The sequence below is a fragment of the Cervus elaphus genome, chromosome 7 (assembly GCF_910594005.1).
Source record: "Cervus elaphus chromosome 7, mCerEla1.1, whole genome shotgun sequence".
Classification (NCBI taxonomy): Eukaryota; Metazoa; Chordata; class Mammalia; order Artiodactyla; family Cervidae; genus Cervus; species Cervus elaphus.
In genome coordinates, this window is record NC_057821.1 from 47,600,888 (window position 1) to 47,624,926 (window position 24,039).

A 24,039-nucleotide genomic window follows, 5' to 3' on the forward strand; every position below is an offset into this window, starting at 1 on the left:
TGTGACAGCCAGAGACAGAAAGAGAAACAGGTGTGGCTGGGCACAGTGATAAGAAGGCTTTGATTTTCCTCTGTCCAAAGGACAATCGAGTTCTCCCAACCCGCCTTTCTCAAATTTGCCCTTCTCTTCATAAAAGAACAGTCCCAGATATCTCACTTTCACGTCAGTGGAGCTAAGAGTTCGTGTTACTTCATTTCGGGAGGCAGCACTGAACATTCTATGGACTTCATACAGCAATCCCTCTATGAGCATCAGTCTGCGAGAAATGCTTTCCTAAGAACATGAATCTCCTAGATCCTGGCCCAACGACTGGGTTCAGGTCTGGTTTCCAGAACCACACTGTTTGGTTCCAACATGAACGTTTTTGGGAATTCATTATAAAGATTTCCAAATAAAAATACGATACTTCAGAGATGGGTGCTTCAGGCTACGGTGCATCAAATGAACACTCTTACTAAGAACAGCTAAAATCACAAACCTGTTTGAAGCCATCTTAGAGCAACCAAGAAAGGTAAACACTTTACGGGGTAAGAGCTCAGAGAGAAGAGAAATGCATCGAGGCTAAGCCCTGTATTTGCCATTGCTTTTTCACCTCAGGGCCTCTGTTAATTCCTGGCGTACCGCAAAGATGTCAAACAGAATGGGGTAGCAGCCCAGAGCCTGAAGCGGTATCACTGACTTGCAATGCAAACTGGAGCTTCAGGGAGTTATGACTTGAAGGGCTAAGGTCCCAGAGGACTGCACAGAAGTGACCGCATCAACATGATCTCATAGAAGTTTGGGGTCCCTTCCTCTAGGACCTTGGTTCTTCAAGGCCTGACTGCCATGAACTCCAATATTTCCATTTGAGAAATTTGCCAAATGTTAGGCTGCGTTTGCATGGAGGAAGAAGCTGAGAAAATAAGCAGAAAGAAACTGCTTAGAGGCTAAAAAGCACAACAGAGTTTTTGGCAGTCTCTCAATGCTGGGGAGTTCAAAATTAAGAGTTCAGAGCTCACCATGGAAGAGAACTTCTGGTAAACAACCTAGACCTTTAGCTGACACCCCTAAAGAGCCAAACTGCAGGAGAAACGGAAAACAAGAAACAGAGATGCTTTAACATATCCAGAAACCTGGCTTCAATTAAAACAGAAGAACAAGGTGATCTGCCTGCCTTCCAGAAGAAAATGAAATCCAGTCTGGAAGTAGACACCAGTATCTAGAACTGTTTTTCACAAATAAAGTCCAGAATATAATTTCAAAAAATGATGAGGCATGCTAGGAAATAAGACCAAATAAGGAAAAATCAAGGGAACAAACAGATCATGAAAACAGACCCACAGGTGATTCAGATAATAGAATTTTCAGACACGATCTTAGAATCTAGTGTTATATTGAAAGGATAAATCCCAAGTTCAGTTTGTTTCAGGAATGTGACATTGGTTATAGACATCCCTCAATATCCTTGGGGGACTGGTTCCAGGACCCATTCTGGGATACCAAAAATACTTAGATACCAAAATCCATATATGCTCAAGTCCCTTACATAAAATCAGGTAGTATATTTGCATATGACCCACGCATGTCCTTCTGTATATTTTAAATCTCTAGGTTACTTATAGTACCTAATACAATTTAAGTGCTGTGTAGAGAGTTGCAAGCACATAGCAAATTCAAATTTTTGGGAACTTCCTGAAATTTTTAAAAAATATTTTGATGTGTGGTTGGTTGACTCCACAGATGCAGGACCCATGGATATGAAGGACCAGCTATAATCATCTCCCAAAATTCAGAAAAAAATCCACATAATTTCTAATTTTAAAAAAACTCATAGCAAACTAAGAATAGAGGAGAATTTCCTAAGTCTAATCATAGTATCTACAAAAACATTTATAACAAACATTATCCTTAATGGTACAATATTAAATGCTTCCCCCCTTAGATCAGAAATCTGACAGATTTCCAATCTAAGATTAGAAATCTACCAGAAATCTGTATGGAATTCAATATTACACTGGATATCCAGCAAGAACAATAAGAGAAGCAAAAATATAAGAATTAAAGGTGAAAAAATAAAAATGTTTATAGATGACATGATTATATTCATAGAAATTCTAAAATTCTGCAGAGAAACATTATTAGACTATGTAAATTTTCAAGGCTGCTGGATATAAGATCAATATCTAAAAATCAATTGTATTTCTATGGGTATAGCAAAAAATAATCAGACACTGAAATTTTTAAAAGATAACAATACCACTCACAATAGGATGAAAACTTCAATACTTGGAATGATTCTAATGAAAATATTCAAGACCCCCCAAACTGTAAAAGGTTACTGAGAGAAGTTAAAAGCAAACCTAAATAAACATTTTTGGACTGGACTACTCACAGTTAGTGAGAGTCAATTCATCCCAAATTGAGCTCTAAATTTGATGAAATTTCAAGAAGATTTCAGAATTTCAGAACAGAGTTTCTTTTGTGGTAATTGACATGCTGATTTTACAGTATACATGGGACTACAAAGGGCCATCAACAGCCAAGAAAATCTTGAACACATTTGGAGAACTTACACACCAGATATCAAGACTTCTCATAACACTAAAAGAATCAAGAGCATAATATTGGTACAAGAAGAGAAAAATCAACCAACAGAACAGAACAAAGATCTCAGACACAGACCCACACTTAAGTGGTCACATGATTTATGACAAAGATGCTACTGGTGTGAATGGAAAAAGGACAGCATTTTCAATAAGAGGTCCTGGGTCAACGAGGTTTATTCTTATATCTAAACTACCTAATCTACGTCCACAGTCCACCTGTGATCTCAAATACCCAGTGCTAGAGAGTAGAGCTCATTCTGCTGGTCTAAATATTTCCGTATCTCACAGGCTCTCAGCATCTAATCATGACTCAGACACGTCCCAATCCGGAGTCTTCTCCAACCCCCTCCTGACTGATTCCTTGGTTCCCGATCTCTGTGAATGGTTCAGAGTAGTATATCAAATTTAAAATTCTGGAAAACTGCTTTTGCCTTTCGACAGTTATTTTCTCTCCTGGGACAATTATATTTTATCTTAAAAACAGGTCAGAATCGATGAATTTAGTCACAAATGTAAACAATAATTCAGCCTGGCCTTGTTCCTAGGGACTCCACCAGCATGGCCTCTGGGCGGCCTAAGGAACTCTTTCTCGGTTTTAAAAACCAACTCCACCACAGCATTGCCCTGTTCCCTCGATTCAAAGTTGCATGTCTTCCAGTCCTAAAAATGATGCTAAAGTTAGGATGAAACATATGATCCAAACTGAAAAAAATATATGTATACAAAAAACCTCCCACTTCGCCTCTGTTTGCCTCCCACTCCCTCTGTTTGCAAACAGAGGAGTAAGTTGTGATATTGCTTATACCAGAAGGAACTGACTTTTAAATCTGGTAATTAATTCTCGCTTAAATGTCTTCCAAAAGACTGCATCATGATAAAACACAAAAAAGAAAAGTTATCACATACACAGAAGACAGACTATCACTGCCAAGCAATATATACATACACAGAGTACAGAATTTCATAGCTAGCACGTGGGGCCAATCCATGGACCAAACAGAACCATCTTTCAGACACTGAAAACATTTCTGGCTGGCTTCTAAGAGATGCTGTTTGACTTCTAGAATATGCAAAAGTGAATTAAGAGTTAAAGTTATATCTTTAACCGAATAAGAAATACAGATGAAAATGATATTCCTACAGGCCCCCAAATTGCACTAATAATAGAAAGGTACGTGAGTACATATGAAAAGTGACATGTTACCATCATGCTGCCACACAGGATAATGAAAGATTGACAGTTAATCAGAGCAGCCTTTACCCTCCAAGTATGAAGACAGCTTAGCATGTATGAGATGCAGGAGAAAATGCAACGTAAATGATCAAAGACATCATACCGTGACTAAGTACAACTACTTTTATTTAATTTAGTCTTTCATCTCCCCTACACCTCTCCTTTGGAAAAGCTGCTAACAGATCCATGGTTGACCAATAGATCAATGAAGGTTTGCAGAGGGTTTTCCCATTGGGATTCTTCAAAAGCCAAAGTATGAAAGGCCTGGATTCTAACAGACACATTTGCACCCCCCACAGAGCTGTCTCCTGTGCTACCCAAGCAGGAGCATCCTTGAGACGTTCTCATCCAAGCTGAGGAGATGAAGACTCAAGGTGTGCCACAAGGGGACCATTTCCCTCTTTCTGGCACTTCACCTTTATCTTGGGACTGTGCCCACAGCATGGGGGTGACTTTGAATAAGCAGAGCAGACCACACTTTAGGCCTAATCTGGACTTGACACAATGTGTACACGCTACATTTCATCCTTCTATAGAGTAAACTGCCTGCCCAGCTGTCTAATGAGGTCATGGCTAAACTCTAAGGAAGGCATTTGGGAAGGTCTTTCCAAACTCTGAGCACGATATAACTGCCAGTTTCCACCAGGGTCATCATAGAAATATAACAATTCCTAACATCAGATTTTAACAGCAAACTCATCTTCAACTATCAACCCCACTCCATACAACAGAGTTACAAATGGGGGGAAGGGAGAGTTAGGGAGTCTGGGATGGACATGGACACACTGCTGTATTTAAAAGGGATAACTAACAAAGCGACTTCCCTGGTGGCACCGTGGATGAGAATCCACCCGCCAATTCAGGGGACATGAGTTTGATCCCTGGTCTGGGAAGATTCCAGATGCTGGGGAGCAGCTAAGCCCTGGGCCACAGCTACTGAGCCCGGGGGCCCTAGAGCTGGTGATCCAACAAGAAAAGCCACCCCGATGAGGAGACCGTGCTCCACAATGAGGAGTAACTCACTCATCACAACTAGAGAAAGACCTCGCCTAGCAACGAAGACCCAGCACAACCAAAAATAATAAATTATTTTTTAAAATGAAATAAAATGGGTAACCAACAAGGACCTACAACAGAGCACAGGGCACTCTGCTCCACATTTTGTGGCAGCCTGGATGGGAGGGGAGCCTGGGGGCGAATGGATGCGTGCATCTGTACGGCGGAGTCCCTGCACTGTCCCCCTGAAGCCAGCACAACATTACTACTCAGCTATACCCCAATACAGAATAAAAAGTCAAAAATAAATAAACAAACTACAAAGAGCACATGTGTGCTTCTGGGTTGCCAACCCCCCCCCCCCCCGCCCCGCCCCACTCCACGAGTTGCCCCAGGTCTTTTCAGGACTTAGATTCCATCTCTAGGCTTATTGTCAGGTTTTGAATAACATACCAGCTGCTTCAACAAGCACCATCTAGTCATCACTGTTTTTTAACTCACCTGATCCAGTGATCTTTCACCAGAGGCAGAAGGCATCTGCAGAGTTCACAGCAAGGGCCTCCCTTCCAAGCATCTTTCCTGACCCTCCCTGGGTCAGACTCCCTAGCTGCCCTTTATAGCAGGAGGTCTGACACAGAACTCCTTCAGCCCCAGCTGAGGGTATGACTCAGCAATGAAAAACCTGCCTTTTTTTTCTCTTTTTCAAGGAGGCCAACTCTTTTGCAACACACACATGTCTTAAGTTGATCCATCAGATGCTACAAATTTCACTGAAATACAGATTAGACAGCTATGTTTCTTCACAAGCCTAGAGAGTCCTGTTTAGCCAAGATACCCCAAGACTGTACAGATGGGGAGATGGGACCTTCCCCAGAAGGGGTCCCGCAGTTCAATCTGGAGGCCTCTGGAAGAACACGAGGAGACCATAGGCAACCTGGGCTCCAGGCCACTGATAAGAAGACAATCTCCTCCTGGCCAGCCTGGAACTCTTCAAAAGCATGAAATTCTCCCAATTCTCCCAGGATTTCCCCTTTCCTATGCACAAAAGTTAAACACAACCATCGCCAAATACTCCCGTCCTAGAAGGCAGAGGGATTACAGCTCTGCTTTGACAAGGAGTCATCAAAGGTTGGGACCGTTGGGTAGTCTGTTTTCCAAGCTCATTGCTGGCCCAGAGGAAGCCTGACACCAGCATCTGAAGCTCAAGGCAGCTGTTCACTTCTGGCTGAAGCTCAATGTAAACCTCACAAATAGTCTGCTAGCATGTACTCTCTCTCTCTTTGGTAAAATAATAATAATTCTGAAAAAAATTCATAGTCACAAAAGCTCCAATCCAGTGTTTTTCACCATGAAGCTTATCCTGCAGAACAGAGGAAACTATGCTTTCCGAACAGAAGTCCGAGCCAAAAAGGCACCAGCAGATTATTTCCAACACAGAAAGGCAATGAGACTGATAATTAGGCAAACTGAAAGTCAACGGCTAAATTAGTCACAAACAGATGTGAGAGTTGGACCATAAAGAAGGCTGAGTGCCGAAGAACTGATGCTGTCAAACTATGGTGTTGGAGAAGACTCTTGAGAGCCCCTTGGACAGCAAGATCAAACCAGTCCATCCTGAAGGAAATCAGTCCTGAATATTCATTGGAAGGGCTGATGCCGAAGCTGAAGCTCCAATACTTTGGCCACCTTATGCAAAGAGCTCACTCACTGGAAAAGACCCTGATGCTGGGAAAGATCGAGGGCAACAGGAGAAGGGGACGACAGAGGATGAGATAGATGGATGGCATTACTGACTCAATGGACATGAGTTTGAGCAAATTCAGGGAGATAGCGAAGGACAGGAAAGCTTGGTGTACTGCAGTTCACGGAGTTGCAAAGAGTTGGACACAACTTAGTGACTGAACAACAACAACAAAGCAATTCCAAAGAATCACTGAATAATGACTTTCTCTGAAATATCAAAAGATGAAAAGCTAGCAATGAAGAATTTACTTCTCAACAGAGGCCCTTAACAGTTAAATTTATCAATATACTTTAATTTAGGAGTGATAATCAGACATCAGAAAACCTCCCTTCCACTCTGAAATTTTGATCTGTAATAAAGATCTCACGGTGGCTCTATTTTACTTATTATTTAACTACCATAGCTGAGATTCACCTACAATGGTCAGTGTGTATGTCCCACACCAGCATGTGTCCCCAAAGCCTGGCACGTCCTTCCTTCTCCACTTTCTTCATAACGGACCTGAATATGCATAGGGCCAAATGTCAGCAGTGCTCTCAAAACAGTTCTTGTGTGGGGCAAGTTCACATGTGTTATTATTTTAGTGTGTGTATTTGAGACAGACCCACACACAGATCCATAAGTTCAGGAGAAACAAAACTCATTCCTTTGGACCTTCTTGGCCAAGACTTTTGGACTTTCTTGGGACGTCAACAGACTTCCAGGACCAAAAGCAAGAATCTGGAGTTGGCTTATAAAACCCAAGCTAATAGAGTCCATAAACACAAGGGTGGGGAGTTCCCTTCGCTCTGCATTCTCTTACTTTTATCTTCGTAGTTACCGTATTATTGCCAGAAAAGCCTATCACGTGCCAAGTTCCTAACTGCTACCCAATGAGAACCACGGGCAGTGCTGACCTCTGCGCCCCAAGCTCTCCATCTGACCAAACCGCTCAGCTGAGCCCTAAGGACTAAGCAAAATTTCAAGGTCATGGGCTTGTTCTCTGTCTCTATAGGACTGAAATAAAATGCTGTACTACTTCATCCCTTAGCCCCTCCAATGCTCTAAAAATCACCCCATGGAAGGAGTCTTTTACTTGCTAGGCAGCCCCAAGAACACAGATCTTTTGTAAAATGGTGCAGCCTCATTTCAGGAAACAAGAATAATACAGACATGGAAAAAAATAAAGTCTATTGTTTCCTCACATCTACATGATAAAAAAAAATACATTTGAGACACATTCATTCATACATACACACACACACACACTCAAAGACATTATACTGGGTTGACCAAAAATTCATTCAGGTTTTTGACCAAAAGTTCATTCATGCAATTATCTTAACAAACTTTTTGGCCAACCAATAAAATCTATGTGTATATATTACGTCACAAGCACATAGCCTTCTAGTCACTTGACTCAGTAGCATTTGTAAGCATCATCATATAATTGTCCAGTGTGAACCTGTCAGCCACCCTCACCCACCATTCAGAAGAGCGCCTAAGCAGTAGTGGGAAACAGTTCCCAGTCGGTTCTGTCTTCTGATCACAAAGGATGCTTAGTAATTACTATTCACTGGCTTGCTTCAGAAAAGAAAACTACTGGGAAATCTTCACCGTAAGAGCAAAAGTATCTTCTCGCCCGCTAAACTACCACTGGGAACACAGTCCCTCATCACGCCCATGGGCTGCCCTTGAACTCCAAGCCACCTTCCCCAGACACACTTGGGGTTTCAGGGTGATGGGGTGAGAAACGGGGCCCAGCCCGACCCTTTGGGGTTCCTCGAGCCTCCATACCTGTGCGGATGCTCCTGTAAGACTTGGTAAATGCTGATAAGAAAAGTTTGGTTTTTAAAACTGCCCACAACACAGTCCTTGTAGATTCGGAACTCTGCAGCCGTCACCGCCTCACCCTCAGGAATCTGGGATAGGTTGAACTTGAACTCTTTGTGGTGTCGCTGGCGAGGGGAGAACTCCTTGTCGTACTCCACTATAGGATTAAACAAGAGAGAGTGACAACTGTTGTTACTTGGCTGAGTGCCACAGGCTCACCTCGAGCAAGCTCCCCGTTTTCATTCATAAGAGGATTACCAGTTACCCACGGCTTCTGAGAGGGGGTTGGGGGTGGTGGAAGGAACGAACCGCGGGCTAGGCGGCCAGGCTCAGACAACAATCCTTCATTTTCCTCAAGGATTAAATACAACGCTTAGATTCTATTTAAAGACTTTAAATAGCTTAATCAGGTCACGTGAAAGCAAGTTATTTAAACGCTTCGCTTCAGGGGTCCTCGTCTGCACAGACGGCAGAATGGGGGCTTCCCAGAAGTTGCAGGACTTCAGGAAACAGTGACGGGGACTTGCCTCTGCCGTCCAGCCCCCGCCCACCCCTCCCAGCACCTCTTCTTCCCGTTGCCCTGGCCCCTCAGGTGGCTTCCTTCTCTCCCAACCAAGCAGTTGACAAGACCCAGGGCAGCCCTGAGCTGACCTCTCGTGGGGGTCCTGGTGGTCGGGGGTGTATTCCGCCTGGGTCTGAAGCTTGAAGGGTCCCCCATATTTTGCCTGATGGCCGGTAGAAATTTTTGTTGAGGGGCTTAGTATGAAGCTTCGTAGAAAACATTGTTCTAACTGAAGTCCATTGCTTCCTTCTCCTGGAGGAAACTGGGGGCTGAATAACTCTGCGAGGAGGGACCCTCTGGGTTAGAAGCTGCTGGGGTCTGCCTAACTTGTCTATAGAACCCAAGTAGGAGGACAGAAATGTGGAAACACACCACCAGTGGGGTGACGTGCTGTTGTCCAAGGCTTTCTTAAAAACTGGGAAAGGATCGAATCTGCAAGTTTTTTCTTCCCTGTATTCTGGCTATTCCACGTGGCTTGCTGGATCTCAATAACCCTGACCAGGGATGGAGCTGAGCCCCCACAGTGACAGAGCCAAATCCTAACCATGAGGTCACCAGGGAACTGCCTGAAGGCTTTTTTTAAATAAAATCTTTCCCTTGCTTTTAATAAAGCCAAACTACAGAAACTACAGGCTACTGATTATCCTCCTTCGGAACTGGCCTTCAGATGTCCAGAGTCCAAGGGAGAGAAATGCTGTCAGCCTCATCACTGCAGGAGAGAAAAACCAGCACCCCACTTCCCACCACAAAACCCAACTCTTCTCCCCCGAGCTCAAAAATGCTTCTGCCCTGCTGTTCCTGCTGGTTTTTTCTTTCTTAATGGCAACCACAGTAAGATCTCATGAGCACATTAATCCTTGTTGGCAGAGTTTCTTCAGGGCTTGTGGGTAGGAAAAAAAAAAGTTCTTTGCCACCTCCAATGGCCCACTTTCTCCCACATGTGCTGTTCTCCATAATTACCAGAGAAAAGCTTTGCAGATTTAGTGTCTCAAAAAAAAAAAAAAAAAAGCAGCAGCCAATAACTCCTTATGTGAGCCTAAGACCTCAGTGGCGTTGCAGAAGCTAGGGAAGCTAAGCCATCCATCGTATGAGATTTTCAGGAATTTCTGAAGCTTCCATGTGACTGTGCAACAAATCTTTTAGTTTCAACTTATCCCTTTGGAAGGGCAAGAGGAGGGGGAGTTGTTAAAAAAAGGGTAAACTTTCACTTGTGTAAAAGGGTTTGAATAGAAGTATGAAAAACAACAAAAAAGAAGGTTCAGACAGAAAGCAAGTCACCATTTAGCCTCAACAAGAGAACAGGGTTTTAAATTAGTGGCCAAGCATGAAAAGCATCATTGTTGGGGAGTTCATCCAAGGACGCCCACACCTGATGGCGGATCACTTTTCTCCAAAACTGATCTGCCTTTTCAGTTTGCTGTGTTATCATCAGTGGTTAAAAGGTGAACCGAATCTGATTTCCCAAAGAGACCTTCTAAAAAACAGTCACAGAGCTATTCTATAGGGCTTCTTGGGTGCTTAAATTTTAGTATCAAGAAATGAAAGCATATTCTTAAGATTCTTTTGAGAGAATACGTAAGAATTCCTCAAAGAAGCCTTCCAGTCATTAATATAAACAACAGAAAAAACTATGAATGCAAAGCAAGGTAGAAAGCAGGGACAAGATATTTCAGTTAGGAGGAGAGAAAGGGACAGTTATTTCAATACATGAGAAACGTTAGTCTTTGGAGAGGTAATGCCACCCCCAGCAAACCATACCTTCCTGTATTCACACCCTTGGGTGGTTGCTCTCCCCTGGGCTGGCTCCGTGACCTTCTCTGGACCAACAAGAGGCAGCAACAGTGGTGCGGAGTGACTTCTGAGGCTAACTCGTAAGTTTTGAACTTCCTTCTGAATAGGTGTCTTGGGATGCATGTCTGAGGCAAGATGGCTACCAGGTAAGAAGTCCCACTACTCTGAACCCCCTACGCTACGAGGAAGTCCAAGGTAACCATGTAGAGAGGCCGTGTGGTGCATAAGGACATGGAAGGAGGAGGGAGGAAGGAGTGAAGAGTCCAGTCACTCCCCAGCCACCTCAGGGGGGCCACCGGACGTGATATGAAGACGCCATCTTGGATGTCCAAGGCAGTGCAGACTTGGGATCACCCCACCCCCACCAGAGACCACCTGACTGCAATTGCACGAAAGCCCTCCAGGGGGAGCCACCTCGTTCGTCCTCGTCTGGTCACAAGACTGTGAGAGATGATCATGGTACCTTGTTGCTCGGAGCCACTGTGTCTTGGGTGATTTGTTACAGGCAAGAGGCAAACGACACTGGGAGAGAAGGGAGAGCTGGAGAGGATGAGAGAGAGGGAGGGAAGGAGAGAGAAGGCGCGTCTGACCTTGCCAGGAAGGGGAGAAGCTGCGCGCAGTTCTTGAGGAGAAGGGATGTCGAAATCCTGGAAGGCGATGTGTGTGACTAAGGAAGGGTCCTGGCAGCCGCTTGCAGACAGATGTGAAGAGAGAGATAAAGAGTCTAAAAAGGAGAAAATAGAAGCATAGTTCAAAGCCCTCCATTTTATTACCGTGTGAATTAGAACTCACGGCCTTATATGTTCATTTCCCCAATTCTCCTCAACCCAATCCTGAAGGACTCAACTTCCTCCTGCTGTTCTTTTACCCTTCTTGGAGGACATGCATAGTCTCCTCAGTCCCCCAGGAGTCTCTGATTGCTGCCCAGCTCATGTTAAGCTCTCCCACCTGAATGTTTTATGCCCCTTAGGTCAACGCTATAGCATCTTCCTCAATCTTCCTGAGACCTCAGCTACCAGTCACTGTAGTATGCTTGGAACACCTCCTCTCTCCCCAAATCTTCTGCCCACAACTGAATTTACACAGTGCATTTGCTAATGTCTCATATAGATACAAGAAGTAAGTACAATTAAATCACTGCCTACAAGTGCGTTTGAAGACCACGATAGTAAAACAGTCCAGTATTCTTGCCTGGAGAATCCCATGGACAGAGGAGCCTGGTGGGCTACCGTCCATGGAGTCGCAGAGTCGGACAGGACTGAAGCAGCTTAGCACACATGCAAGGGTTCCAATGAGCTCAGCCTTTCCCCCTTCAAGCTGTGTGAACCGGGCTCCTTAAACATCGGGATGAGAGAGGGTTGAGCGGGGGATCCAGTGCCTCGTACCTCTTTGGTAGCCCCTGCCTCTGGCTTCTCAAAGATGCTGCCGTGTGTGGAATACAGTGAAGTAGTAACCAGGAGTGTGGACCACAGCAGGGAGCTCCCCAGGAGTTTTGAATTCCAGCTCCCCCTTATCTTACTCAGGTGATTCTGAGCAAGATATTAGACAAAGTTTCAGTTATCAGGTAATGGGAAAAATAACATTCCTGAAGGTTGAAAGAGTCTGTACGAAACAGTTAATGGTAGAGAAGTGCTTGGTAAATGTTAATTGTAAGCGTCATCAGCTGGTGATATTTCAGACTGTAGGTCCCCTGAGCTGTGTGGAGGTAGACCTACTCATGAGTCTTCAGACAGGGCCAATTAATGTTCCTCTAAATGAGCTTTTTAAATGGGAGCGTATAATACATTCTCTGGAAAGGAAGGTGAGCGAAATCCCGGTCTTGAATATCATTAGCCTTGGAGTTTGGCTACTGAATACAGAGCTGCATTCTCTGAGGCAACAATTCCTAGAATTTTTCATTTCAAGGACCACTGAAAACATTTTTTTTTAATGGTAATGACCTTACACAAGGGCATCTACTGTTTCTGTTTGCCTTTTGTAAGGACAATACAGCAAATAAGACAACAAATTGCACCCTTTTAATGCTCTGATTTTATTTTTAAAGGTCCTTTTAACACCAAATCGAGTAGGAAGGACATAATCCAAGGATATACACAGTCCTTGGAGTTGAGTCAATTTAGCCTTATAGAACTCACTCTACACTCTCTCCTTGCCTCAGATGAACACCGGTTGAAATTTCAGAGCAGCACCTACCTCTGGCCAACAGGCAGGGGCCACAGCAGCAAAGAATAAATGTTACTGGGTTAAGATTAGAAATGTAGATTATGCAGTAATATACATGCAAAAGTATGCTGATATATGTGATTTTACAGAAGTAACGAAGCATAATAACAAAGCACCAAGGTAGCCAGCACCTAAGTTAAAAACTGGAAGGAGACCAATATTTCTCCCCGAAGCCAGCCCCCACCTCCACCCAGAAGGAACCTCGGGTCATGAATAGTGTCTGGCGGTCCCTTGCCTTTTAAAAATGAACAGTTTTACCTCATATGTGTGTATCAACAGATCACAGAGTAGTTAGTTTTTCTTTCGCTCCTAAAATCCTTCCTTCCAGAGACATGATGGGAGTTTTACAGACACCCAGGGAAACTCTAGGCAGGACCATAGCTAAGGCTATCCAGGCTGGGGCGGGCAGGGGGTGGGGGGTGGTCCCCACGGCCCATTGGCTAGTGGTGTGCTGAGGTTCTGTGGGAATGGCATTTCTCACCATATGTTGGTGGGGATGTGGAGAAAGTAAAACCCCTGTGCGCTGCAGTCCTGGTAGGAATGTAAAATGGTGTAACTGCTGTAGGAAAAAGTGATTCCTCAAAAAAAAAAAGAAAAGAAAAGAAAAGAATTATCACATGATTATCCAGGGATTCCACTTTGGGCTATGTGGGGACATCCAAAAGAATCAACAGCAGGGCCTCCAACAGATGTTTGTACACCATGTTCATAGCAGCATTATTCACAATGGCCAAAAAAATAGGAGCAAACCAATATCCACAATGGATGAAAGGATAAACAAAATGTGGTCCACACACACAATGGAGTACTATTCATCCATGAAAGAAAGTAGACATTCTGAAACACGCCACCACAGGGACAAACCTTGCGGACATTTTGCTAAGTGAAATAAGACAGTACAAAGGGACAAATAGGATTCCACTTATGTGAGATACCCAGGGTAATCACGTCTTGCCAGGTGATTCAATAGTAAAGAATCTGCTTGCAATGCAGGAGATGTGGGTTCCACCCCTGGGTCAGGAAGTTCCCCTGGAGAAGAAAATGCCAACCCACTCCAGTCTTCTTGCCTGGAAAATCCCACGGACAGAGGAGCCTGGCGGGCTGCAGTCCATGGGGCCCCAAAACAGTTGGACATGACTCAGCAATTAAACAACAACAAAGAATCATCAAATTTATAGAGACAGAAAGAAGAATGGTGGTTTCCAGGGCCTGGGTATATGACAGGTTAGTGTTTAATGGGGACCGGGGTTCAGTTGGGAAAGATCGAAAGGTTCTGGAGATGATGGTGGTTGACTGCTGCACATCAATGTGAATGTACTTAAAGCCATAGAGCTTGTACAATAAAATGGCTAAAGTGGTATATTACAATAAGAGAAATTAAAAGGGGACATTTTCTTTCTTTCTTTCTTTTTTGATCATGCAGCTTGCAGAATCTTAGTTCCCCAACCAGGGATTGAACTCTGCAACACAGCATTGAAGTGCCTAATCCTAACCCCTAGACTACCAGGGAACTCCCCACAAAAGTAGGCATTTTCTTACACAATCGCAATGTATGATCACAGCTCAGTTAAAATTCTTCTTCATTGTCCTCCTGTACCAAGTCCATCATTAATTTCCTCAAATGCCTCACAAAAGCTGCCTTTCTACAGTGGATTTGTTGCAATTGGGAGCTAAACAAGGTCCATTTCTCACACTTGGTTAAACTGTCTCTTGAGTCTCTTCTCAACTAGCAAACCAGGAATAGAAGGAACTCTGTGAATCTGATGAGGAGTCTGTGTAAAAGCCTATACTAACAACCGTCTTTATGGTGATACACTGGAACCACTTCCTTTAAAACCAGGAAGAAGGGGAGGATGCTCATTTCGGTTTTGTGCTGGAGTCCAGCCCAGTGCTGCTCAAGTTACACAATAGGGAAGGAAGAGACACGTTACAAACTGCGGACCTTAGAGAAAGTTCAGCAAACTGCCTCCGTGACCATCTCAGCGAGCTACAGCGGCTGTGACAAAAACACTACAGGTCAGGTGGCTTACACGGCAAACATGTATTTCTCATAGTTCTGGAAACCAGAGATCAGAGTACCAGCAGGGCTGGTCTTGCTGCAGGTCCTATCCCCTCCCAGTTATGTCCTCACATAGCCTCCCTTGGTGCAGGCAGGAAGAGGGACAGACTGTGAGCTCTCATCTCTTATAAGGACACTAATTCTGTCCCGGGGCTCCACCCTCATGACCTCACCTAGAGTAATTACCTTCCGAAGGCCCCACTTCCTTATGCTGTCTCACTGGGGATAAAGGTTTCAACAGTATAAATTCTGGGGACACAAACACAGTCCATGACATTGACCTGACGGTGTCACGTGGTATTCTGCTACCTTTCCAGTTTATGGTTTGAAAATTTGGCATTCATGTTCCTAAGTGACTCGGATGATGGTCTCATCTCATTACGTTGTTTGATTTCAAGTTATGCTTGCTCTTGGAATAAGCAGGAGAACGTTCATTCTCTTTCAAGAAATGATCTCTTCCTGGAAAGTGTGGGAAACTTATTGGTAGCATCTGATCCTGGTGTTTTCCTTTGGTGAACATTTTTAATTATTCATTTTCCTTTAAACAAGCTATCTTTTTTCTTTCTTCAAGTCAGTGTGTATTTTCTAGAGGTTTGTCAATTTGAGTTTAATTTTTCAAATTTATTGCCAGAAAGTTTTCCAAAGTATTCTAATATTTAATCTCTAATATTATCTATTTGTGGATTCTGTTTTTCTTAACTCATCTTACTGAAGGTTATTTTCTTTTTCTCACTGCCTGCCTAACTTGATGATAAAGATATTTTAATGTATCTTCTGAATGTCATCCCACAAAATCTGAATTATATCCACTAAAGTTGTCTAGAGAAAAATAAAGACACCACTTCAACTGCAAATATAAAAGAAGAAAGAGGGAGGGAAAAGATTGGAATAATCTATTTAATACATTTAAGAGTATCACAAATTCATAACTTTCTCACTGACTGGACTCATTCAATGGTTAATTCATACGGCTTAGTTAACAGAATTACAACTGACCCTTGAACAGCTGGGGGCTAATCCGAGTGTGACCTGTAGCTGGTGCTCCATCGTCTCAGTGTCTCCAAATCCTCAGCCTCAACCAGCCGTGCAGTGTGTAGTGGGTAGTGTTTGCTACTGAAAAAAATCCCCGTGTAAGTGGATCCACACAGTTTAAACCCCCATTGTTCAAGGTCAATCATACGTTCATTCCACAGTAAATTCTACATTTTCCAAATGCTTAATGCTCACACTTTAGACCAAACTTGAAAAACCTGAAAGCCCTTCTTTAAAATCACCATTCCACTGACAACAATAATCATCTTTTCATGCTGTGGCACAAGTTGATTTCATTTCAGGTGACAAAAGTTCTGGCTGGTTTTCCATGAGTTGTAACCATGGTGGCCTTTTGACCTTTCTGTGATAAGCTTCCTACCTTAAGTGGTCATAGAGACATTGAGCTAAACTCTGCAACTCAATTTTTAACCACAGCGCCATGACCCTTTACCCTCCGGGCTTTATCAAATATTTCTCAGTATTTGTATCCATGTTCTCTGAACTGACGCTCCTAATAGATAGAAATCGCGAGCTGTTTTCCTGGCTGTCATGCTCTATGTTCTAAATGACATTTTCCCCCTAAATTTCACTTAAAAAAATAATTACAGATTGACAAGTGGTTGCAAATATAGGGTACATTACAAAGAGAGAGAGAGAGGTCCCATGTAATATCTTGTATAACTAAGAACAACAACAAAACCAGAAAACTGACACTAACAAGTTAGTGTGCAAGACTGTTGATTTCACCGGGTTTTCTGTGAACTTTTCGGGGATGTGTGTATGTTATAATTCTATGACCACCACCACCAAAATCCAGATCAAGTCACCATAAAGGACCTCCCAAGGCTGCCCTTGGATTCCAAGTTTTAAAGATCAGACTCAGTACATATATTATAAAGAGCTCTAGGACCAAAATTAGTGCCTACATATCATCATTAGACATAAGGGTTAACCAAGTCACTTCTCACTTGGAAAACCTCATTTTAGAACTTCTCCCCCACTCGCCCCCATCACTTTAGACTGGGAAGATGCTCAGTAGCTATAAGCATGCACATCTTACAGTGGAGACGAGACCCAGACCACAGCCAGCAAGAGAATGCACGCTTGGGCTCCTGAGAAACACAGGTCACAAGGACAGACGAACTGAACGAGAACTAGCAAGAGCAAAGAAACGCGTTTTTGCCTAAGGACTGCTATAAAGAAGCAATCAGCCTATGTTTAGTAAACGTCAGTATACATGATATGCAATTTTTTTTTCATAGATAAATTGGAGGTCTTCAGTCAAAACAAACAAATGGGACAGCTCAAAGAGAAAAATCAGCTCTGCCACACCTCTGGCTTCAGTGGCACAGCAATATCAGCTGGCATGTCCTCACTGTGGCTGAGGAGAGGCATTTAAGCCTGCACTGACCGTATCAGATTCAGCCCGTCTTCCTGGACGGCCTGGTGTCTCAGTCGCTTTCATGTCCTTCCTTATTCTTGCTGTGCTATAGCTTCACGACCACAGCCTGAGCTGGGCTTCCTTTGATTTATTCTGCTGGGATGACACTGGACTTCAGTTTTCTTTGAGATGACTCTTACATGGATATTATATTAAGTCCTTCTCCTTCTAATTTCTGCATTTTTAAAAAAATTTTATTCATGGATCTAGTTATTTTCGGCAGCTTTTGTTGCTGCATGCGGGCTTTCTCTGGTTGCAGAGAGTGGGAGGCTGCGCTCGAGTTGCGGTGTGCGGGCGTCTCATCGGGGCGGCTTCTCTTGTTTCGGTTTTCAGGTTCAGTAGTTGTGGCATACTTGCTCTGCAGCACGTGGGATCTTCCCAGATCAAGGATTGAACCTGTGTCCCCTGCACTGCGTGGCAGACTCTTAACCACTGGACCACCAGGGGAATCCCCTAATTCCTGTGCTTCTTAAAACTGCACATTTATATCTTGCCTCCTCATCTCTGGGCTGAATCATCTCTTCAGATCTGTCTACCAGTTCACCAATTCTCTCTTGAGTATAAAGATCAGACTCAGTACATATATTATAATATATATATATATAATGTATAATGTATAATATATAATGTATAGTTTAAACCATCTATTAGTTTGACATTTAACGATTTTTAAAAAACTTTCCAATAGCTGCTGTCATGGCTGCCGTGTGGTCTACTTTGTCATTTTCGGTTGTCCTTTATCACTGTTATATATTATACAAGTTTGGTGTTTTTTTGTATTTCCTATATAGCCATCTTTCCTTTTCTAATTTGGCTTTTCTTTTCTAAAATGTGAAATCCTTGGGAGGGTTGAATCCTTATTGTCTTCCCATGCTTCCAATGACTTTCCTTTTGCTGATTTTACCTTCTTGGGTGTTTGGAAATTTTTAGGTAATTTTTTTTAATTGAAATTCATCCCAAATGTTTAAATTGCTGTTGCTTTTCTTAAAAAAAAAAAAAATATATATATATATACACACACACACACACACACACACACATATATACACATACATACATACACACATTTGCTTCTAAAAGGAACATGACCAAGCTGGAATCAGTGATCTCTTCTAGAAGTTTGGGGTGCCTTGGCTTCACTTGGGACCCTCTGGGACGACTCCCCCATCTTGGCCTGCACCCTGAGCTGGTCTTGTGACCTGAGTGGTACTGGAATTTGCACTCCCAGACACCCTGCTTTTATGTTTGTTTGCTCACAGTAACAAGCCCGAGGGAGCCCTCCACAATGTCCCAGAGTCCCTGACATTCTTGCCTCTGTTTATCCTGGACCTAGTCATCTGTTAGCAGGAGGGCCTTAGGAATGATCTAGATTGCAACCCTTCCAGAATCTGGAGCCTTTATCTCTTGTGTCTGAAAAATAACATTTGGGACACATTCCTCTCCATTCCGAAGGACATTATAAAACCCGCCTGATGTTTGAAGCCTCTACCAGCGCCGCCATACACATCATCTCATCTGCTTCTCTGAACAGTCCCAGCGGGCGGCAGAGCACACGCGACCAACACGGTTATCTACAGGACTCCTGGGCCACAGGCATGTGCGGGGGCCTCCCTACGCGGCTCACGTTCAGGATCCCAGCCAGGGTTTTATGCTGGTGCCTCCCACCTGTCATCCCCAGCCCACCGCTCTCCCTAAGGGTCCATGTCACCATCCAGCACCATCCTTCGTGTACCTAAAGCCCCAACATGCACAAAAGGAAACTCATCGATTCCCCAGTTAAGCTGCCCTGTGGCTTCACCTCTGTCCGGCCAGCCAGACCCTACTGGCCAATCAATTACCGGCTCGTGTGGATTTCACCTTCTACGACTGCGCTGAAGCCACGTGCAGTTAATTAAAGGTAAAGTGATTGAATTGAAAAATGCAGTTGCTCAGGTCCACCACCAGCTGCATTAAAAGTGTCCAGTGGCCACACTCAGCTGGCAGATACTGCATCAGAAAGCAGGTCAGGGAACACGCCATCGTCACAGCTAGTTCTACTGGACGGCATGCTTTAGAGGTCTCTCTGACCACCACTGACCCACCTGCTCCTTCTCGACCACCTCCCCTACACACCCTGGTCCCAGTGTGGCTGCCAAGCTCCCCTGCCAGACCATAAGCCTCTCAAAATCAGGGTCCAGGACACATGCATCTTCACACCCCCGGAGGGCACAAGAATGTCTGTCAAATGAATGTAGGAGCCAGGACTCAGGCCCACTCCTTGCTGTCTGCTGGGCAGCAGTGTCCCCAATGGGCAAAAGGAGCCAGGGCAAGTGTGGCACCAGGCGTCACACTCCAGCCCCAGGGACCTCTCCTCAAGCCCCAGGGCCATCCTCCAGAATGTTCAATGACTAAGTTGTGTCCGACTCTAACCTGGGGACGGACTAGACACATCTGTCCAGGTTAATTTTTTTTGAAGCCACAGCACGCTGGGCCCAGAACACCAATTTTCATATTGCTTTGCACTCAGTGTTCAGGACGTGAGCTCCAAGTATGTTAAATTTTAAAGCGCAAAGGAAAGAAATTAATCGGCTCAAATTGCTTCAGTTACACTCAAGCCATATCACAAGGTCACCATGCGCAAGAAAGACAGAATGGATTTTTAATCCGATCCTGAATTCAGAGAAGTAGACCTCTGACATTCTCTTTCATTCTTTTTTAAACTGAAGTGAAATTTGCATAATAAGATGAACCACTTCAAGGTGAGTAATTCAGTGGCATTAGTACACTCACAGTATTAGTGATCACCACCACTAACTGGTTCCAAAACATTTTCATCACCCTGAAAGAAAACCCATGCCCATTAAGAAGCAGTTCCCCCTCCCGCCACCCCAGATCCTGGCAACCACCAATCTATGCCCCACCTCTACAGATCTGCATATTATAGATACTGTGTAAGAATGGAGTCATACAATCCTCTGTGACTTGCTTCTTTCACTGAGGACAAGGTTTTCCAGGTTCATTGGTCATGTTAGAATGTATCAGTACTCCATGCCTTTTTTGTGGCTGTATAATATTCCACTGCATGCACGTGCCACATTACATCCATCCACTGGAGTTCAGCTGGACTCCTTCCACCTTTTGCCTGTTGTGAATAGCACCTCTAAGAATGTGACTGCACATGGATCTGAGTGCCCGTTTTCTATTATACACCTCTTTCATTCTCTTTTGTTCTCCTTCTTCGTCTCTCCTTCTCAGCCACAGATTCCCCAGAGTTCATGCTGGAGAAACTAATAATTACCAATTAGAGTTTAAACACAGCCTGTCCCCAAAACTCGGGGAATTAGCCAAGGACCCTCCTCAGGACCAAGCTGGGCAGGACCCCTGAGCAGAGAGCGCGGGGAGAGTAACTGAGTGTGGAGTGGACACACACAGCCCCGCCTGTGCTCAGAGCGGGCACGGGTTCATATGTGCGCAAAACTCCGGTTAGAAAGGCAGTTGATTCAGGGGAGTTACAGGAGAGACCGCAAGGAGGAAAAACAGATGTGCCGCGTGGAGAGAAGAAAAGGGCACTTCAGAGGTCAGCAAAGTGGGGAGTGACCGGAGACTGCAAATCAAGCTCCAAGGAGAGAGGAAGCTTCTCTCCAAAGACATCCTGAGAAAGGTGAAAAGGGAGGGACCCTCGTCAAACACCTGTCGTTTCCTTGTTTCAAAGTCAGGAGCCAAGAACACGGGACCAACAGGCGAGGCTGTGGGGCCCAGACACGGCTTCCTTCTAGCCTCTCAGCCACTGTTTTCAATCTGCTGAATCTAAGGTGGCCTAAAATCTGGAAACAAAAATACTACTTCTTTTTCATGTACTGGAATATCAATAACTCACTTACTAGAAAGTATTATGCCTGTGTTTACTAATTTGGTGACCACCCTCCATAGATGGAGAAGTAACTTCCACCCACAGGCAGACAGAATGCAGACTCCAGGCTCAAAGATGCTCAGACAGTGCCCATGTTGTGGGCTCAGGCATGCCCGACTCTTTGCCACCCCGTGGACCGCAGCCCACCAGGCTTCTCTGTCCATGGGATTCTCCAGGCAAGGATGCTAGAGCAGGTTGCCATTTCCTTTTCCTGGGGATCTTCCTGACCCAGGGACTGAACTCGAGTTTCTTGAACCTCTTGCATTGGCAGGCGGGTTCTTCACCACTGAGCCATCTAGGAAGCAATGCCCAACAGGATGTAAAGTACTAGAGGATACACCTTCTTTATTAAGACCATGCCCATCAAGGATTTTCTTCACATACACCCTTTCCCAGCATATAAATCCCACCGCCTCCATCCCCTTCTGCAGAGACAGAGCAAGAGCGTGAACAACCCACCGAACAGAAAATCAATCCGTAAATAATCGAGAAGTGAGCTACACGGGGCCAGTTTCTCTCGTTGGGTGGCAGCTTAAACAAAACTAAATCCTGCCTTTTTCCACAGTGGACTTCTGACCGTGACAAGGGAGCTATTCGGTTTTGATGAAACATTCAAGTCTTAAAAGTTAAGAGTAACTGACAGGCCAGTTTCCTGCCCTGGTTCCCAGGGTGACCAGGGTTTCAGATTCCTGGTCAGTTACACTGCATCAGATGACCTGTTATTATCCACGGCCCAGCGTCGGGCGTGCCAAGCACAGGATCGGGAGAGAACTTTCTCAGGCTCCCCTCCAAGTCCCAGGTGGTCTGACCGTGGGGGGCCACTGCACTGGACCCCCCCTCTTCACCCCAATGACACCCAAACCCGCAGCCACAGGGGAAGAAAGCAGAGGTGAGCTGGGGCTGAGGGTGGGGAGCCCCTCCAGCGTGCACCCACGGTGTGGGGGGGGCTTGTTTTGTCACGTTCTGACCAGCACCTGTGCAGAGCAGGGGGCCTTCTCTGCCCCTTCTCTGCAAGAGGGAACTACCCATGTGGAGGTGACGGCCCCCACTGCCCGGGCACCGGCGGGCCTAGCCTGGCCGCAGCCAGGGTCAGACACACGAGCCCTTTCTGGTCAACCTAAGACGTGCAATTCTAACCCCCAGATGTGATCACAGCTGCCATCTCCTAAACAAGGGAATGGAAAACCCGCCATGGGGTTCGAGTGGGTCCCCACGGCAGGGTTGAACCCTCTGAGCAGAGGACATGGAAGAGAGTGGTTCCTTTCCTTCCAAAGATAAAACCTCGATGGCCACATCTTCCCCAAAACACAAGACATTCTCCTGGGCTGCTGTCGGACCATCTCTTTCTCTTTCTTGGGGAAGCCGTCCTGGTGTCTCCTGAGCAACAGTGATGCTGACATGGTTAGCCCTAATTGACTCCGAGTCTTTATCAGCAATGCTTCCAACATTAAAATAGCCAACAGACACACTAAGGTTAAGCATTTGACTCTATGATTTGGAAGAAAAACAAAGCAGAAAACATCTATAAGGGGCTCAAGAGGGAGGGAAACACAGGGCTTCACTTATGCCTCTCCTCTCCCTGTTCTGGGGGGAAAAAAAAAAAATCATGCAACTCCTGGGTTAACCAACCAGTCCTGACCTGAACAACGTAGTTTCTCAGGCAGTTTTATTCATAAGAGTGAAACCGACTCCAACCTACTGCAGTGCTTTTAGTTCCCCTGAAATGATGACGATGGATAATATAAAGTCAGAAAGTCAGAAATGACACGGGAAACACTCACGTGTGACTGACTGGCCGTGTGCACTCATTTGTGTTTTTCATTTGGTCCTGATTTCCTCATTAATAAGTGGGGCAGGGAAAACATCTCTGGATTGAACTGGAAGCTCAGGCTCTCATCCCCGCTTCCTGGAGCCCCCCCTGAAACCACCACCCTAGATGTGTTCGCCTGGCTGTAGTTTCCGTGTCTAACGTGGCCCTGTCGTTTCACCTCGGGGCTGAGTTTAGGAAAAACCAGGCTGGAGGAGAAGATCCTTACCCAAGCATCAATCTGCGGGAAGGCAGGGGAAGGCAGAGGCGCAACGGAGCGACAGCCAAAGGCTTCTCGGTAACCCTCCCTCCGTCTCCTAATTCAAAACATTATCCTTCGTGATTGGAGGACATTCTTTGCTGCGGTGATTCACTTTGCCTTCCTGAGAACACGACGCAGAGCGGCTCCCAGTGTAGAGTTACTGATCTGCCTCCAGATTAGGTCCAAGCTAAACCGCTCACTGCACATTTTGTTTTCCCCGAAGCACAGCGGGTCCTCAGGGTGGAGGAGCCCACGGGGCGGGCGGCTCCCTTGGCCAAGTCACAAGATCTGGGTTCTCTCTGGATCTCAGATCACAGACCACAGCGATGAGCAGGCCTCAGTTCACAGACACCAGAGTCCGCTCCGGCTCTGAAGTTACCTTCGTCCTGCTCCTGGCTGGACCGCCTTGGGAGCGGGACCATGTGTGTGCGCTCGGTCGTATCCGACTCTTGTGACCCCGTGGACTGTAGCCCCTCAGGCTCCTCTGTCCACGGGATTCTCCAGGCAAGAATACTGGAGTGGGTAGCCATTCCCTTCTCCAGGGGCATCTTCCTGACACAGGGATTGAACCCGGGTCTCCTGCATTGGCAGGCAGATTTTTT

The 24,039-nt window shown here is 45.0% G+C and overlaps 1 protein-coding gene across 2 annotated transcripts in view; it reads right to left on the reverse strand.

Moving 5' to 3' along the window:
- The window catches only part of BMP6 (bone morphogenetic protein 6), a 143,285-nt gene that overhangs the window by 18,820 nt on the left and 100,426 nt on the right, over positions 1–24,039 (reverse strand). For both annotated transcript variants that reach the window (XM_043908585.1, XM_043908584.1), the window contains exon 2: positions 8,336–8,528. In XM_043908585.1, coding sequence (XP_043764520.1) covers positions 8,336–8,528 — 193 coding nt within the window. The remainder of the gene's footprint in view (positions 1–8,335; positions 8,529–24,039) is intronic.